Genomic DNA, 17,742 nt, shown 5'->3' with positions numbered 1-17,742 from the left:
AGAAGACCCGTTTTATATATATATATATATATATATATATATATATATATATAACTAAAAGTAAAAATACTAGAGTATTTATTATTATAAAACAGCCTCTTTTCACACCCCCCCTTTTTGGGTGGTACCTCAGATTGTTGTCCAGATTGCAGCCTCGGTGGTTGTATCGTTTGGTAAATCTAAAGTCGTCCTATCAGGAAGTAATATTACAGACTCGTGACCACAAGCTTCTCCTTTCTATGATGGTATATTCTCAACCACTGCTGCTTTCATTATTGTGTATCTGAAAGTGGTGACACCCCTTACAATTTGCTGCTAAAAAGAATTACATCTGCCTGCAGCACCCCCACAGGCGAAGTGGAGAATTACAGCGGAATACATGGATGGAGTCCTCCTGAGTTCACATCCCTCTTACTGATGGGGGACTATGAACAGGGGACCCTCCATGTGTAACCAAAATATTGCAATGTGGGCAAACCTTTACAAACTGCAACCACAGCGCCTCCTCGTGGTCCACTTACCATTACATTCCTATGGACTAGGACTCCTGAGCTCCGGAGGTACCATATACTTTGCACCCCCTGTAAATAACGCCCCCAGCAGTGGGCATTCTCATAGGCACATCCCATAATCTGGCCATACACAGAGCCAGCTTTCTCTGCATAGATGTCTGTTGGCCGATGCATGCTCCAAATAATCTCTGGCCCAGGTGGGAAGGAGCGGCGGTTGGTGTATCCCTTTAAGCAGTGGGGAAGCAGCATTGCAGGATGCGCCTCCAGGTGTGTATTTTACCCTCCTGCCTTATGTATATTATATTATACCTGCTCAAATGTTTACCAAGTGCATTGTGACCAATGATAAACCCTGAGCCACCACTCAACGCACACACCACTAAAGGTGGATCTGTGGTCCCCAAACTGTATCAAGCTACTATATGTGATATCTTACAACTGTAACTTAATATACAATGTCATTACGAGTTGTCACTTCAATGACATCACTGTGTGCACTATCCCTGTACTGTGACATCACTGTGTGTATTAGCCCTGTACTGTGACATCACTGTGTGCACTATCCCTGTACTGTGACATCACTGTGTGTATTATCCCTGTACTGTGACATCACTGTGTGTATTATCCCTGTACTGTGACATCACTGTGTGTATTATCCCTGTACTGTGACATCACTGTGTGTATTCCTGTACTGTGACATCACTGTATTATCCCTGTACTGTGACATCACTGTGTGTATTATCCCTGTACTGTGACATCACTGTGTGTATTATCTCTGTACTGTGACATCACTGTGTGTATCCCTGTACTGTGACATCACTGTATTATCCCTGTACTGTGACATCACTGTGTGTATTGTCCCTGTACTGTGACATCACTGTGTGTATTATCCCTGTACTGTGACATCACTGTGTGTATTATCTCTGTACTGTGACATCACTGTGTGTATTATCCCTGTACTGTGACATCACTGTGTGTATTATCCCTGTACTGTGACATCACTGGGTATTATCCCTGTACTGTGATATCACTGTGTGTATTATCCCTGTACTGTGACATCACTGTGTGTATTATCCCTGTACTGTGACATCACTGTGTGTATTATCCCTTTACTGTGACATCACTGTGTTTATTATCTCTGTACTGTGACATCACTGTGTGTATTATCCCTGTACTGTGACATTACTGTGTGTATTCTCCCTGTACTGTGACATCGCTGTGTGTATTATCTCTGTACTGTGACATCACTGTGTGTATTATCCCTGTACTGTGACATCACTGTGTGTGTTATCCCTGTACTGTGACATCACTGTATGTATTATCCCTGCACTGTGACATCACTGTGTGTATTATCCCGGTACTGTGACATCACTGTGTGTATTCTCCCTGTACTGTGACATCGCTGTGTGTATTATCCCTGTACTGTGACATCACTGTGTGTATTATCCCTGTACTGTGACATCACTGTGTGTATTATCCTGTACTGTGACATCACTGTGGGTATTATCCCTGTACTGTGACATCACTGTGGGTATTATCCCTGTACTGTGACATCACTGTGTGTATTATCCTGTACTGTGACATCACTATGTGTATTATCTCTGTACTGTGACATCACTGTGTGTATTCTCCCTGTACTGTGACATCGCTGTGTGTATTATCCCTGTACTGTGACATCACTGTGTGTATTATCCCTGTACTGTGACATCACTGTGTGTATTATCCTGTACTGTGACATCACTGTGTGTATTATCCTGTACTGTGACATCACTGTGGGTATTATCCCTGTACTGTGACATCACTGTGGGTATTATCCCTGTACTGTGACATCACTGTGTGTATTATCCTGTACTGTGACATCACTGTGTGTATTATCCTGTACTGTGACATCACTGTGGGTATTATCCCTGTACTGTGACATCACTGTGGGTATTATCCCTGTACTGTGACATCACTGTGTGTATTATCCTGTACTGTGACATCACTATGTGTATTATCTCTGTACTGTGACATCACTGTGTGTATTATCCCTGTACTGTGACATCACTGTGTGTATTATCCTGTACTGTGACATCACTGTGTGTATTATTATCCCTGTACTGTGACATCACTGTGTGTATTATCCCTGTACTGTGACATCACTGTGTGTATTATCCCTGTACTGTGACATCACTGTGTGTATTATCCCTTTACTGTGACATCACTGTGTTTATTATCTCTGTACTGTGACATCACTGTGTGTATTATCCCTGTACTGTGACATTACTGTGTGTATTCTCCCTGTACTGTGACATCGCTGTGTGTATTATCTCTGTACTGTGACATCACTGTGTGTATTATCCCTGTACTGTGACATCACTGTGTGTGTTATCCCTGTACTGTGACATCACTGTGTGTATTATCCCTGCACTGTGACATCACTGTGTGTATTATCCCGGTACTGTGACATCACTGTGTGTATTATCCCTGTACTGTGACATCACTGTGTGTATTATCCTGTACTGTGACATCACTGTGGGTATTATCCCTGTACTGTGACATCACTGTGGGTATTATCCCTGTACTGTGACATCACTGTGTGTATTATCCTGTACTGTGACATCACTATGTGTATTATCTCTGTACTGTGACATCACTGTGTGTATTCTCCCTGTACTGTGACATCGCTGTGTGTATTATCCCTGTACTGTGACATCACTGTGTGTATTATCCCTGTACTGTGACATCACTGTGTGTATTATCCTGTACTGTGACATCACTGTGTGTATTATCCTGTACTGTGACATCACTGTGGGTATTATCCCTGTACTGTGACATCACTGTGGGTATTATCCCTGTACTGTGACATCACTGTGTGTATTATCCTGTACTGTGACATCACTATGTGTATTATCTCTGTACTGTGACATCACTGTGTGTATTATCCCTGTACTGTGACATCACTGTGTGTATTATTATCCCTGTACTGTGACATCACTGTGTGTATTATTATCCCTGTACTGTGACATCACTGTGTGTATTATTCCTATACTGTGACATCACTGTGTGTATTATCCTGTACTGTGACATCACTGTGTGTATTATTATCCCTGTACTGTGACATCACTGTGTGTATTATCCCTGTACTGTGACATCACTGTGTGTATTATCCTGTACTGTGACATCACTGTGTGTATTATCCCTGTACTGTGACATCACTGTGTGTATTATCCCTGTACTGTGACATCACTGTGTGTATTATCCTGTACTGTGACATCACTGTGTGTATTATTATCCCTGTACTGTGACATCACTGTGTGTATTATCCTGTACTGTGACATCTATTCATATACTCCCAATGTATATACCTGTTTTCTTTAATGCAATGGACCAAGTGACATGAAGTCAGAAAACCCCTTTGCTTTATCAGTGTATTTGTGCTGTGAAGCAGCAGATATTCTGTTGTACATGTGTGTATATAGCGTTACATTTGTGTACAGGTGTGTATATAACCATACATCTGTTTATGGCTGTACATGTATGTTTATTAGTTTGGGGTCCTACACTATTTCCGCCCTCAGATTTGCATCCAGCGCCGATCTCCAGGATGATACCACGCGGCTTTGGCGTCTTTCATCACATCTTCGTGCCTTATGTAGAAGGAACTCTATAAAAAGAACTTGCACGATTCACGCGTTTCACAACCCCCTGTACACGCTGCATCTTACAGGACGTGTCATTGGCTGGCAGGGACTGTGCCCTCCGTAAGATGATAAAGTAGGAAAAAAATAAGAGGAACGTGAAAACCCCCGGCCATGAACTTCCTCCAAACTTTTCACCTTTGGCCTCTTTACTTTTTGAACTTTTTAACTTGTAATATTACACAATCATCCAAAACCAGATTTTTAAGGGTAATTAAGATGCAAATACTAATTAATATTCAACTGTTTTAATTTTTGTAAATCACAGGGTACATACAGGGTCACATGTCTAGATGTGGGGGTCCTATGTTGAAACATGATTAACTGTTTAGTATCATAGTTTATACGGTTGAAGAAAGACATTTGTCCATCAAGTTCAACCAAGGAAGGGAAGGGATTGGATGAGGTAGGGATTTAGGGGAAACAATTCTATATAACATAACAATCCATGTTATTTAGGTGTAAAACGGCATCTAGACCCTTCTTGAAGCTCTCTGCTGTCCCTGCTGTGACCAGCGCCTGAGCTCGGCTATTCCACAGATTGACCGTTCTCCGATTTAATCAGTGATTGTCGCTCATTCCATGGCTGTATTCAGGATCGAATTAATAGGGCCCTGGGCACAAACTGGTGGGGCCCTCATCACAATTGTTTTCAGTACAGTAAATGTTGCCAGTAATGACTATATACAGCTCCCCCAATGATGAATCTATATAAAGATCCCCAGTAAACAAAATAATAAAACTTTACATGTGGCCTCCTGCTCCTTCTGTCAGTCAGACATCTGGTGTGGGCGTCGCAGTGTGTGATACCACTGTCGCCATGTGACCACCCAAATCACCCACAATATAATCCAGTGTGTCACCATTAGTTGTTGGGGGCCACTTTAGGAGAAAAGTGGTGGGGACCTCAGGCGTGCCCTAGGAGCCCACCCAATAATCCAGCCCTTGGTGTCTTCACCCGCTAGGAGCATTGCCCATTACCAGTATTTCCCATATTCTATTGGGGGAACAAGGTCTATATGTCCTCAACCTCTTCCCTCGTCTTCCATTAATTACTCTTTCCTATACCCACCCCCTTGTACCAAGTATACATTGGCTTGTGAGGTACCACAACTGGGACGGACACCAAAACTCTCAGACCAGGCAAGGAGAGCATTGATCAAAGGGTCATCACAGACCAAATCTAATCCTACAGACCGCAGGATCTGTCTGTGCAACCAACTCTCTTCAGAAGTCACACGTCTCGTGACATGAAGTCCTCCTGTGTCTGATCTAAGTGAAACGTGGTCTATCAGTATCTACACACCTTTTCTCAAAGACAAGATGCAACACTAACCAAACAATACCATGAAGACCAAGGAGATCTCCAGAAAAGTCAGAGACAAAGTTATGGTGAAGAACATTTCAGGGTGAGGATATTTAAAAATATCCCAACCTCTGACGATCTCCTGGACCTCCATCACATCCATAATGGAAAGGACATGGTACCACACCAAACCTCGAGAGGAACGTCCACCAAACCTCTCAGGCCGGGCAGGGAGGGTAATCATCAGAGAGTCACCACATAGACCAAATGTAAGTCTGAGGAGCTTCAGGAGACCCGAGAAGAGACTGGAGTGTCTGTCCATATGACCACAACAAGATGTGAAATGACCAACCTGACCCAAGGAACAGTCCCTGGTTGAGAACCAAGGTCTATAGGTCCTACAGGTTCCTACTTGTTGTTTTCCCTCCGACACCTGCAACCCACTTTTGTTACTTTGTGATTGGGTGACTCTTTTATGAAAGGACCATGTGTGTCACGCCCTATAGGACATGCCCTAACCGGACTCATTGCCTCATAAGAAGATACCAAAACACCTTGTGGCACTAGGTCCTTGGTCTAGGTTGTGTATTGGAGCTCATGACTCTTCTACCTTCTAGCACTCACCACCTACTACCATAAACCACCAGTTTCTTCCTTCACTTTTTGCATGGAATGGGCCCTAACTTCACCAAGTGCCCAATACTTATGGTCCTCCTAAAGAGCCGTCCTCCATGTTGGAGACTAGATCCAAGTATCAGAGGACATCATGGACAGAATAACCGCAGCTCCACTGAAGTTATCGGCCTGAGTCGTGTCGTTTTTCAAAGAAAATAAGTTGCAGTGGTGAAATGTAACGTCAGCCCTCGTTATCGGCCTTCATGTGCTGTATGTGTGACAGCGGGGCGCGGTAGATAAGACGCCGGACCCTTATCAGTCTCCCCCTGCAATCTGTCCAGCAAGCGTTCTGGGAGCAGGTTGTGCTGAAGCCCCGTGTTTACACCGCACAGAGATATAGAGGAAATGCTCAAAGGGAATTTACATCTGTCATGTGTTTTTAGGGACAGACCCCAATTTCAATCCAAAAATTCTTAATGATCAAATTAAGGCTTGTTTAGGTTCTTGGAGATGTCCCTCTGTGGTTCTCAAGTATCCTATTAAGGTAATAATAATAAGGAGCTCCCCTCATTTATCATGTGTGTATTATCCCTGTACTGTGACATCACTTGGTGTATTATCCCTGTACTGTGACATCACTGTGTGTATTATATCTATACTGTGACATCACTGTGTGTATTATCCCTGTACTGTGACATCACTGGGTGTATTATGTCTGTACTGTGACATCACTGTGTGTATTATCCCTGTACTGTGACATCACTGTGTGTATTATCCCTGTACTGTGACATCACTGTGTGTATTATCCCTGTACTGTGACATCACTGTGTGTATTATCCCTGTACTGTGACATCACTGGGTGTATTATCCCTGTACTGTGACATCACTGTGTGTATTATATCTATACTGTGACATCACTGTGTGTATTATCCCTGTACTGTGACATCACTGGGTGTATTATGTCTGTACTGTGACATCACTGTGTGTATTATCCCTGTACTGTGACATCACTGTGTGTATTATCCCTGTACTGTGACATCACTGTGTGTATTATCCCTGTACTGTGACATCACTGTGTGTATTATCCCTGTACAGTGACATCACTGTGTGTATTATGTCTGTACTGTGACATCACTAGGTGTATTATCCCTGTACTGTGACATCACTGTGTGTATTATCCCTGTACTGTGACATCACTGTGTGTATTATCCCTGTACTGTGACATCACTGTGTGTATTATCCCTGTACAGTGACATCACTGTGTGTATTATGTCTGTACTGTGACATCACTGGGTGTATTATCCCTGTACTGTGACATCACTGTGTGTATTATCCCTGTACTGTGACATCACAGTGTGTATTATCCCTGTACTGTGACATCACTGTGTGTATTATGTCTGTACTGTGACATCACTGTGTGTATTATCCCTATACTGTGACATCACTGTGTGTATTATCTCTGTACTGTGACATCACTGTGTGTATTATCTCTGTACTGTGACATCACTGTGTGTATTATCCCTGTACTGTGACATCACTGTGTGTATTATCCCTGTACTGTCACATCACTGTGTGTATTATCCCTGTACTGTGACATCACTGTGTGTATTATGTCTGTACTGTGACATCACTGTGTGTATTATCCCTGTACTGTGACATCACTGTGTGTATTATGTCTGTACTGTGACATCACTGTGTGTATTATGTCTGTACTGTGACATCACTGTGTGTATTATCCCTGTACTGTGACATCACTGTGTGTATTATCCCTGTACTGTGACATCACTGTGTGTATTATGTCTGTACTGTGACATCACTGGGTGTATTATCCCTGTACTGTGACATCACTGGGTGTATTATCCCTGTACTGTGACATCACTGTGTGTATTATCCATGTACTGTGACATCACTGTGTGCATTATCCCTGTACTGTGACATCACTGTGTGTATTATCCCTGTACTGTGACATCACTGCGTGTATTATCCCTGTACTGTGACATCACTGTGTGCATTATCCCTGCACTGTGACATCACTGTGTGTATTATCCATGTACTGTGACATCACTGTGTGTATTATCCCTGTACTGTGACATTACTGTGTGTATTATCCCTGTACTGTGACATCACTGTGTGTATTATCCATGTACTGTGACATCACTGTGTGTATTATCCCTGTACTGTGACATTACTGTGTGTATTATCTCTGTACTGTGACATCACTGTGTGTATTATCCATGTACTGTGACATCACTGTGTGTATTATCCCTGTACTGTGACATTACTGTGTGTATTATCCCTGTACTGTGACATCACTGTGTGTATTATCCATGTACTGTGACATCACTGTGTGTATTATCCCTGTACTGTGACATTACTGTGTGTATTATCTCTGTACTGTGACATCACTGTGTGTATTATCCATGTACTGTGACATCACTGTGTGTATTATCCCTGTGTTGTGACATCACTGCGTGTACTATCCCTGTACTGTGACATCACTGTGTGTATTATCCCTGTACTGTGACATCACTGTGTGTATTATCTCTGTACTGTGACATCACTGTGTGCATTATCCCTGTACGGTGACATCACTGTGTGTATTATCCCTGTACTGTGACATCACTGTGTTTATTATCCCTGTACTGTGACATCACTGTGTGTATTATCCCTGTACTGTGACATCACTGTGTATGTTATGTTATCCCTGTACTTCGACATCACTGTGTGTATTATCTCTGTACTGTGACATCACTGTGTGTATTATCCCTGTACTGTGACATCACAGTGTGTATTATCCCCTGCACTGTGACATCACTGTGTGTATTATCCATGTACTGTGACATCACTGTGTTTATTATCCCTGTGTTGTGACATCACTGCGTGTACTATCCCTGTACTGTGACATCGCTGTGTGTATTATCCCTGTACTGTGACATCACTGTGTTTATTATCCCTGTACTGTGACATCACTGTGTGTATTATCCCTGTACTGTGACATCACTGTGTGTATTATACTGTACTGTGACATCACTGTGTGTATTATCCATGTACTGTGACATCACTGCGTGTACTATCCCTGTACTGTGACATCACTGTGTGTATTATCCCTGTACTGTGACATCACTGTGTTTATTATCCCTGTACTGTGACATCACTGTGTGTATTATCCCTGTACTGTGACATCACTCTGTTTATTATCCCTGTACTGTGACATCACTGTGTATGTTATGTTATCCCTGTACTGTGACATCACTGTGTGTATTATATCTGTGCTGTGACATCACTGTGTGTGTTATCCATGTACTGTGACATCACAGTGTGTATTATATCTGTGCTGTGACATCACTGTGTGTGTTATCCATGTACTGTGACATCACAGTGTGTATTATCCCTGTACTGTGACATCACTGTGTGTATTATCCATGTACTGTGACATCACTGTGTATTATCCCTGTACTGTGACATCACTGTGTGTATTATCCCTGTGTTGTGACATCACTGTGTGTATTATCTCTGTACTGTGGCATCACTGTGTGTATTATCCCTGTGTTGTGACATCACTGTGTGTATTATCTCTGTACTGTGACATCACTGTGTATATTATCCCTGTACTGTGACATCACTGTGTGTATTATCCCTGTACTGTGACATCACTGTGTGTATTATCCCTGTACTGTTACATCACTGTGTGTATTATCCCTGTACTGTGACATCACTGTGTGTATTGTCCCTGTACTGTGACATCACTGTGTGTATTATCCCTGTACTGTGACATCACTGTGTGTATTATCCCTGTACTGTGACATCACTGTGTGTATTATCCCTGTACTGTGAAATCACTGTGTATATTATCCCTGTACTGTGACATCACTGTGTGTAGTATCCCTGTACTGTGACATCACTGTGTGTTTTATCCCTGTACTGTGACATCACTGTGTGTATTATCCCTGTACTGTGACATCACTGTGTGTATTATCCCTGTACTGTGACATCACTGTGTGTATTATACTGTACTGTGACATCACTGTGTGTATTATCCCTGTACTGTGACATCACTGTGTGTATTATCCCTGTACTGTGACATCACTGTGTGTATTCTCCCTGTACTGTGACATCACTGTGTGTATTATCTCTGTACTGTGACATCACTGTGTATATTATCCCTGTACTGTGACATCACTGTGTGTATTATCCCCTGTACTGTGACATCACTGTGTATATTATTCCTGCACTGTGACATCACTGTGTGTATTATCCCTGTACTGTGACATCACTGTGTGTATTATCTCTGTACTGTGACATCACTGTGTGTATTATCCCTGTACTGTGACATTACTGTGTATATTATCCCTGTACTGTGACATCACTGTGTGTATTATCCCTGTACTGTGACATCACTGTGTGTATTATCTCTGTACTGTGACATCACTGTGTGTATTATCCCCTGTACTGTGACATCACTGTGTGTATTATCCCTGTACTGTGACATCACTGTGTGTATTATCTCTGTACTGTGACATCACTGTGTGTATTATCCCCTGTACTGTGACATCACTGTGTGTAGTATCCCTGTACTGTGACATCACTGTGTGTTTTATCCCTGTACTGTGACATCACTGTGTGTATTATCCCTGTACTGTGACATCACTGTGTGTATTATCCCTGTACTGTGACATCACTGTGTGTATTATACTGTACTGTGACATCACTGTGTGTATTATCCCTGTACTGTGACATCACTGTGTGTATTATACTGTACTGTGACATCACTGTGTGTATTATCCCTGTACTGTGACATCACTGTGTGTATTATCCCTGTACTGTGACATCACTGTGTGTATTATCCCCTGTACTGTGACATCACTGTGTATATTATTCCTGCACTGTGACATCACTGTGTGTATTATCCCTGTACTGTGACATCACTGTGTGTATTATTTCTGTACTGTGACATCACTGTGTGTATTATCCCTGTACTGTGACATTACTGTGTATATTATCCCTGTACTGTGACATCACTGTGTGTATTATCCCTGTACTGTGACATCACTGTGTGTATTATCTCTGTACTGTGACATCACTGTGTGTATTATCCCCTGTACTGTGACATCACTGTGTGTATTATCCATGTACTGTGACATCACTGTGTGTATTATCCCTGTACTGTGACATCACTGTGTGTATTATCCCTGTACTGTGACATCACTGTGTGTAGTATCCCTGCACTGTGACATCACTGTGTGTATTATCCCTATACTGTGACATCACTGTGTGTATTATCCCTGTACTGTGACATCACTGTGTGTATTATCTCTGTACTGTGACATCACTGTGTGTATTATTCATGTACTGTTACATCACTGTGTGTATTATCTCTGTACTGTGACATCACTGTGTGTATTATTCATGTACTGTTACATCACTGTGTGTATTATCTCTGTACTGTGACATCACTGTGTGTATTATTCATGTACTGTTACATCACTGTGTGTATTATCTCTGTACTGTGACATCACTGTGTGTATTATTCATGTACTGTTACATCACTGTGTGATCCTTGTACATGGGTCCTCCAAAGGGACCTATCCTCCATTCCCCAAAAAGCTGATTACAGTCTTATATGTAGTAAGTGACCCCAGACTTGTAGGGTCTGTAATACTCGTACATCCCGGTGCCCAGGGCAGTGATCATCCCGGGCTCTAGGGTATCTATGATGTGATACCTGGACCAGTCAGGTCTGGGGGAGGGAGAATTACTGAGGCTTCTACATCCATGTAATAATTATGTTCAGTTTAGTTACTTTGTCTTTTTGTTATGTTTGTTGTGTGCTTTTATATGCTGTATAGTTCCCCAAAAATTATGTCTAAAACTGTTGTGTTCTGTATTATATACTGTATAATCTATGCCTGTATACAGACCGTATACCTGCTATCATCTCCACCACACACACACACATCGCTATTTCTTCACTTTAATTTGATGACACAGCAAAACAGAGGGGCGTGTCTTTCTCTACCTTCCCACCAATCAGAAGGCGCCTTTGAAACCACCAAATTTCTAGAAGGGGAAAAAAAAACTGCAAAAAATTAAAAAAATTTAAAACCCAGTATTTTTCCTTCCCTGTTATCTCATGCCAGACTGAATGAAGGAGATGCAGCTGTAGGAGTCTATAGGAGATATATATATATACACTGTATACAGGGAGCATGGCGCGGGCCTCGTGTGACTACCAGAGTCAGTGTATATACGATAATAGTCAGGTAAGTGACTTCCCTCTATATTATACTAGTGTATATATATATATACACTATAGAAGTGTCAGCTACCTGGGTATATGGTAGCATAACGTGAGTACTATATGGCAGTATATACTTTACATATATATATATATATACAAAAAGGCACAAAACCGCTTTTTACTTTTGCAGTCTTTGGTGCACTTTATTTTTTGCAGTATATGGCGGCATTTACCTAGACATTGTACAGTACATCTACATAAGCTGTATAGCACCGTTTATTCTTCTTAGTGTATGGCGGTATTTTCTTAAGCATTTTGCAGTTCAAGCAGTCCCCAGGTTACGTACAGGATCGGTTCTGTAGGTTTGTTCTTCATTTGAATTTGTATGTAAGTCGGAACTGTATACTTTATCATTGTAACCCCCAGACAAATGTTTTTGGTCTCTGTGACAATTGGATTTTAAAAATGTTGGGTTGTCATAAGAACCAGGATTAAGCATAAAGCTTCATTACAGACGCCTGTGATAATTGTTACAGCTAGTTATTGCAGCCTAAGGCTAAAGTAGAGTAAATTACCAACACCCGGTGGTCCGTTTGTAACTAGGGGTCGTCTGTAAGTTGGGTGTTCTTAAGTAGGGGACTGCTTGTACTTCTACTTAAACTTTATAACACCTTCTATTTTGGCAATATATGGCGGTATTTATTTAGACATATATATATTATATTATTTTAGTACATATACTCAGGCTATATATCACCTGTTATTTTTCTAAAATTTTTCAAAAAATATGGCGTTGTTACTTAAAGGAAATCTACGACCAGTGTGCTGTTTAAGGTTTGCAAGCCCAGCACACTGACATACTGGTGTGCGCCCCCTCTGGCAGGATCCGCTCTTCTCTTAGCTTCTTATACCCTGGTTTTTGCAAAAAAAAAAGCCTTTAAAGTTATGCAAATGAACCTGAGGGGCTCTGGGCTACATAGAAGTTAATGGAGCCTTAAGCCCCTCAGGCTCATTTGCATAATTTTTCAAGCCTTTTTTCTTAAAAACATGGACAAAATGAAACTTAAAGAAGAGTGGATCCTGCTAGAGGGGTGGGGGGGGGCACACCAGTATGTCAGTGTGCTGGTTATACAGTTCTTCACCCTGGTGAAGTATATGGTGGTATTTACGCACGTCATTGTACGGCACTGCTTCTAACACTACGAAACATAATAACTTAATTTTTTGCAGTATATTGGTGTATTTTATTACACATTGGACCAGATGTATCACTTTTGTGCGTCTAAGTGTAGTAGTTGCGCCTAAAGTCGGGCGCACTGTTTTGCCAGAATTATCACGAGCTACAACCATCTGTGATAAGTATATTTTCTGCCTCTTATTAATCACTTTACTTTAACACAGTTTAGGCGCAATTTTGGCGCAGTTTAGGCGCAATGTTAGATTCGGGCAGTTACATGTGATCCTGCTACAAGCTCCTCTCTGCTTCTCCCACAGCCCAGAATGAAGATAACACTCACAGCAGCACCCAGGTGTGTGACACCCAGCACCCAGTGACCTCCTCAGCAGGGGCTTCTCCTGGAGGGGATCCCCCAGTGCTGGTCTCCTGCTGCACCCCTGTAATTCTGGCCGCTATCCCAGTGGGGTCATCCTGCTACACGGGGGACACTTCTCTGTAGAATCTGCAAAATCCTGCAAACTCTCCTGTCCTGCTCTGAGCTGTGGCTTCTGCAGATTGTTTGTAAATAGAAGGTGATGAACTGTAAACAGAGGCTGCATGTAGTGTCTGTATTATCTCTACTAGCTCTCTGGCTGAGCTCTGCTGCTGGGGATGAGATGCTCTGCACAGGGGCTCACAGTCACTTCTCAGTTAACGCCACCTTCGGGTTGGAGTGTTTTTGTGCCCGTTTTTGCGCCTGAATGAAAAGTCGCAAGTTATGAATATTATTATATATAAAACAGCTGGATTAATAGGATCAATGAAGGAAACATGGTTATTTTTGCTGCTTGGCTATTTTGGTGTTTAGTCGCAAAATGGCGCAAAAACGGTGTGCCAGTATGAGAAGGCGCAAAACAACAGATAAAATGAGTGATACATCTGACCCATTGAATATTAGTTCTCCAGAGCTGCACTAATTCACTGGAATGACCTTCCCCGGACTATCAGACTAATACCCAACCTCCAAAGCTTCAAACATGGTCTCAAAACCCATCTCTTTAGGCCTAAAACACTCGCTAACTGCATGAAATGTCAACTTTCTCTTTACTAATCCATCCTGTGTTCTATTTCCCAGTCTGTCATCCAGCAAACACCAGATATATATCAAGCTCCAGGCTTCAATTTCACCTTGTATATAAGATGGTTCAAGCAGCATTTTTATTAAAATATTTTAATTTGTTCCCTTATAAAGAATGGCTGGAACCTTATACAAGCTTTTATACCTCTTGTGTAACCCCCTCATCCTCATAGACTGTAAGCTCTTGTGTCACCCCCTCATCCTCATAGACTGTAAGCTCTTGTGTCACCCCCTCATCCTCATAGACTGTAAGCTCTTGTGTCACCCCCTCATCCTCATAGACTGTAAGCTCTTGTGTCACCCCCTCATCCTCATAGACTGTAAGCTCTTGTGTCTCCCCCTCATCCTCATAGACTGTAAGCTCTTGTGTCACCCCCTCATCCTCATAGACTGTAAGCTCTTGTGTCACCCCCTCATCCTCATAGACTGTAAGCTCTTGTGTCACCCCCTCATCCTCATAGACTGTAAGCTCTTGTGTCTCCCCCTCATCCTCATAGACTGTAAGCTCTTGTGTCACCCCCTCATCCTCATAGACTGTAAGCTCTTGTGTCACCCCCTCATCCTCATAGACTGTAAGCTCTGGTGTCACCCCCTCATCCTCATAGACTGTAAGCTCTTGTGTCACCCCCTCATCCTCATAGACTGTAAGCTCTTGTGTCACCCCCTCATCCTCATAGACTGTAAGCTCTTGTGTCACCCCCTCATCCTCATAGACTGTAAGCTCTTGTGTCACCCCCTCATCCTCATAGACTGTAAGCTCTTGTGTCACCCCCTCATCCTCATAGACTGTAAGCTCTAGTGTCACCCCCTCATCCTCATAGACTGTAAGCTCTTGTGTCACCCCCTCATCCTCATAGACTGTAAGCTCTTGTGTCTCCCCCTCATAGACTGTAAGCTCTTGTGTCACCCCCTCATCCTCATAGACTGTAAGCTCTTGTGTCACCCCCTCATCCTCATAGACTGTAAGCTCTTATGTCACCCCCTCATCCTCATAGACTGTAAGCTCTTGTGTCACCCCCTCATCCTCATAGACTGTAAGCTCTTGTGTCTCCCCCTCATCCTCATAGACTGTAAGCTCTTGTGTCACCCCCTCATCCTCATAGACTGTAAGCTCTTGTGTCACCCCCTCATCCTCATAGACTGTAAGCTCTGGTGTCACCCCCTCATCCTCATAGACTGTAAGCTCTTGTGTCACCCCCTCATCCTCATAGACTGTAAGCTCTTGTGTCACCCCCTCATCCTCATAGACTGTAAGCTCTTGTGTCACCCCTCATCCTCATAGACTGTAAGCTCTTGTGTCACCCCTCATCCTCATAGGCTGTAAGCTCTTGTGTCACCCCCTCATCCCCATAGACTGTAAGATCTTGTGTCTCCCCCTCATCCTCATAGACTGTAAGCTCTTGTGTCACCCCCTCATCCTCATAGACTGTAAGCTCTTGTGTCACCCTCATCCTCATAGACTGTAAGATCTTGTGTCACCACCTCATCCTCATAGACTGTAAGATCTTGTGTCACCCCCTCATCCTCATAGACTGTAAGCTTTTGTGTCCCCCTCATCCTCATGGACTGTAAGCTCTTGTGTTACCCCCTCATCCTCATAGACTGTAAGATCTTGTGTTACCCCCTCATCCTCATAGACTGTAAGATCTTGTGCTACCCCCTCATCCTCATAGACTGTAAGATCTTGTGTTACCCCCTCATCCTCATAGACTGTAAGCTCTTGTGTCACCCCTCATCCTCATAGACTGTAAGCTCGTGTCCCCCTCATCCTCATAGACTGTACGCTCTTGTCACCCCCTCATCCTCATAGACTGTAAGCTCTTGTGTTACACCCTCATCCTCATAGACTGTAAGATCTTGTGTCACCCCCTCATCCTCATAGACTGTAAGCTCTTGTGTCCCCCTCATCCTCATGGACTGTAAGCTCTTGTGTCTCCACCTCATCCTCATAGACTGTAAGCTCTTGTGTCACCCCTCATCCTCATAGACTGTAAGTTCTTGTGTCACCTCCTCATCCTCATAGACTGTAAGCTCTAGTGTCACCCCCTCATCCTCATAGACTGTAAGCTCTTGTGTCACCCCCTCATCCGCATAAACTGTAAGATCTTGTGTCACCCCCTCATCCTCATAGACTGTAAGCTTTTGTGTCCCCCTCATCCTCATGGACTGTAAGCTCTTGTGTTACCCCCTCATCCTCATAGACTGTAAGATCTTGTGTTACCCCCTCATCCTCATAGACTGTAAGATCTTGTGCTACCCCCTCATCCTCATAGACTGTAAGATCTTGTGTTACCCCCTCATCCTCATAGACTGTAAGCTCTTGTGTCACCCCTCATCCTCATAGACTGTAAGCTCGTGTCCCCCTCATCCTCATAGACTGTACGCTCTTGTCACCCCCTCATCCTCATAGACTGTAAGCTCTTGTGTTACACCCTCATCCTCATAGACTGTAAGATCTTGTGTCACCCCCTCATCCTCATAGACTGTAAGCTCTTGTGTCCCCCTCATCCTCATGGACTGTAAGCTCTTGTGTCTCCACCTCATCCTCATAGACTGTAAGCTCTTGTGTCACCCCTCATCCTCATAGACTGTAAGTTCTTGTGTCACCTCCTCATCCTCATAGACTGTAAGCTCTAGTGTCACCCCCTCATCCTCATAGACTGTAAGCTCTTGTGTCACCCCCTCATCCGCATAAACTGTAAGCTCTTGTGTCACCCCCTCATCCTCATAGACTGTAAGTTCTTGTGTTACCCCTCATCCTCATAGACTGTAAGCTCTTGTGTCCCCCTCATCCTCATAGACTGTACGCTCTTGTCACCCCCTCATCCTCATAGACTGTAAGCTCTTGTGTTACACCCTCATCCTCATAGACTGTAAGATCTTGTGTCACCCCCTCATCCTCATAGACTGTAAGCTCTTGTGTCCCCCTCATCCTCATGGACTGTAAGCTCTTGTGTCTCCCCCTCATCCTCATAGACTGTAAGCTCTTGTGTCACCCCCTCATCCTCATAGACTATAACCTCTTGTGTCCCCCTCATCCTCATAAACTGTAAGCTCTTGTGTCACCCCTCATCCTCATAGACTGTAAGTTCTTGTG

General features: G+C 43.1%; 1 protein-coding gene across 4 annotated transcripts in view; it reads left to right on the top strand.

The window, feature by feature from the left end:
- Positions 1 to 17,742, top strand: part of KLF1 (KLF transcription factor 1) — a 33,142-nt gene that overhangs the window by 1,481 nt on the left and 13,919 nt on the right. The window contains exons 1-2 of one of the 4 annotated variants that reach the window (XM_072149571.1): positions 677 to 779; positions 12,251 to 12,373. The exons of 1 other annotated variant lie outside the window; for it this stretch is intronic. In XM_072149571.1, the coding sequence (XP_072005672.1) occupies positions 12,320 to 12,373 (54 nt within the window). In that variant the 5' untranslated portion in view covers positions 677 to 779; positions 12,251 to 12,319. Of the gene's footprint in view, positions 1 to 676; positions 780 to 6,535; positions 6,658 to 12,250; positions 12,374 to 17,742 lie in introns of those variants that run through there. 2 more of the 4 variants (XM_072149573.1, XM_072149574.1) reach the window with 2 other exon arrangements.

The sequence above is a fragment of the Engystomops pustulosus genome, chromosome 4 (assembly GCF_040894005.1).
Source record: "Engystomops pustulosus chromosome 4, aEngPut4.maternal, whole genome shotgun sequence".
NCBI lineage: Eukaryota > Metazoa > Chordata > Amphibia > Anura > Leptodactylidae > Engystomops > Engystomops pustulosus.
The sequence above is the reverse complement of the archived record's forward strand: the minus strand, read 5'-3'. Positions and strand labels throughout refer to the sequence as shown.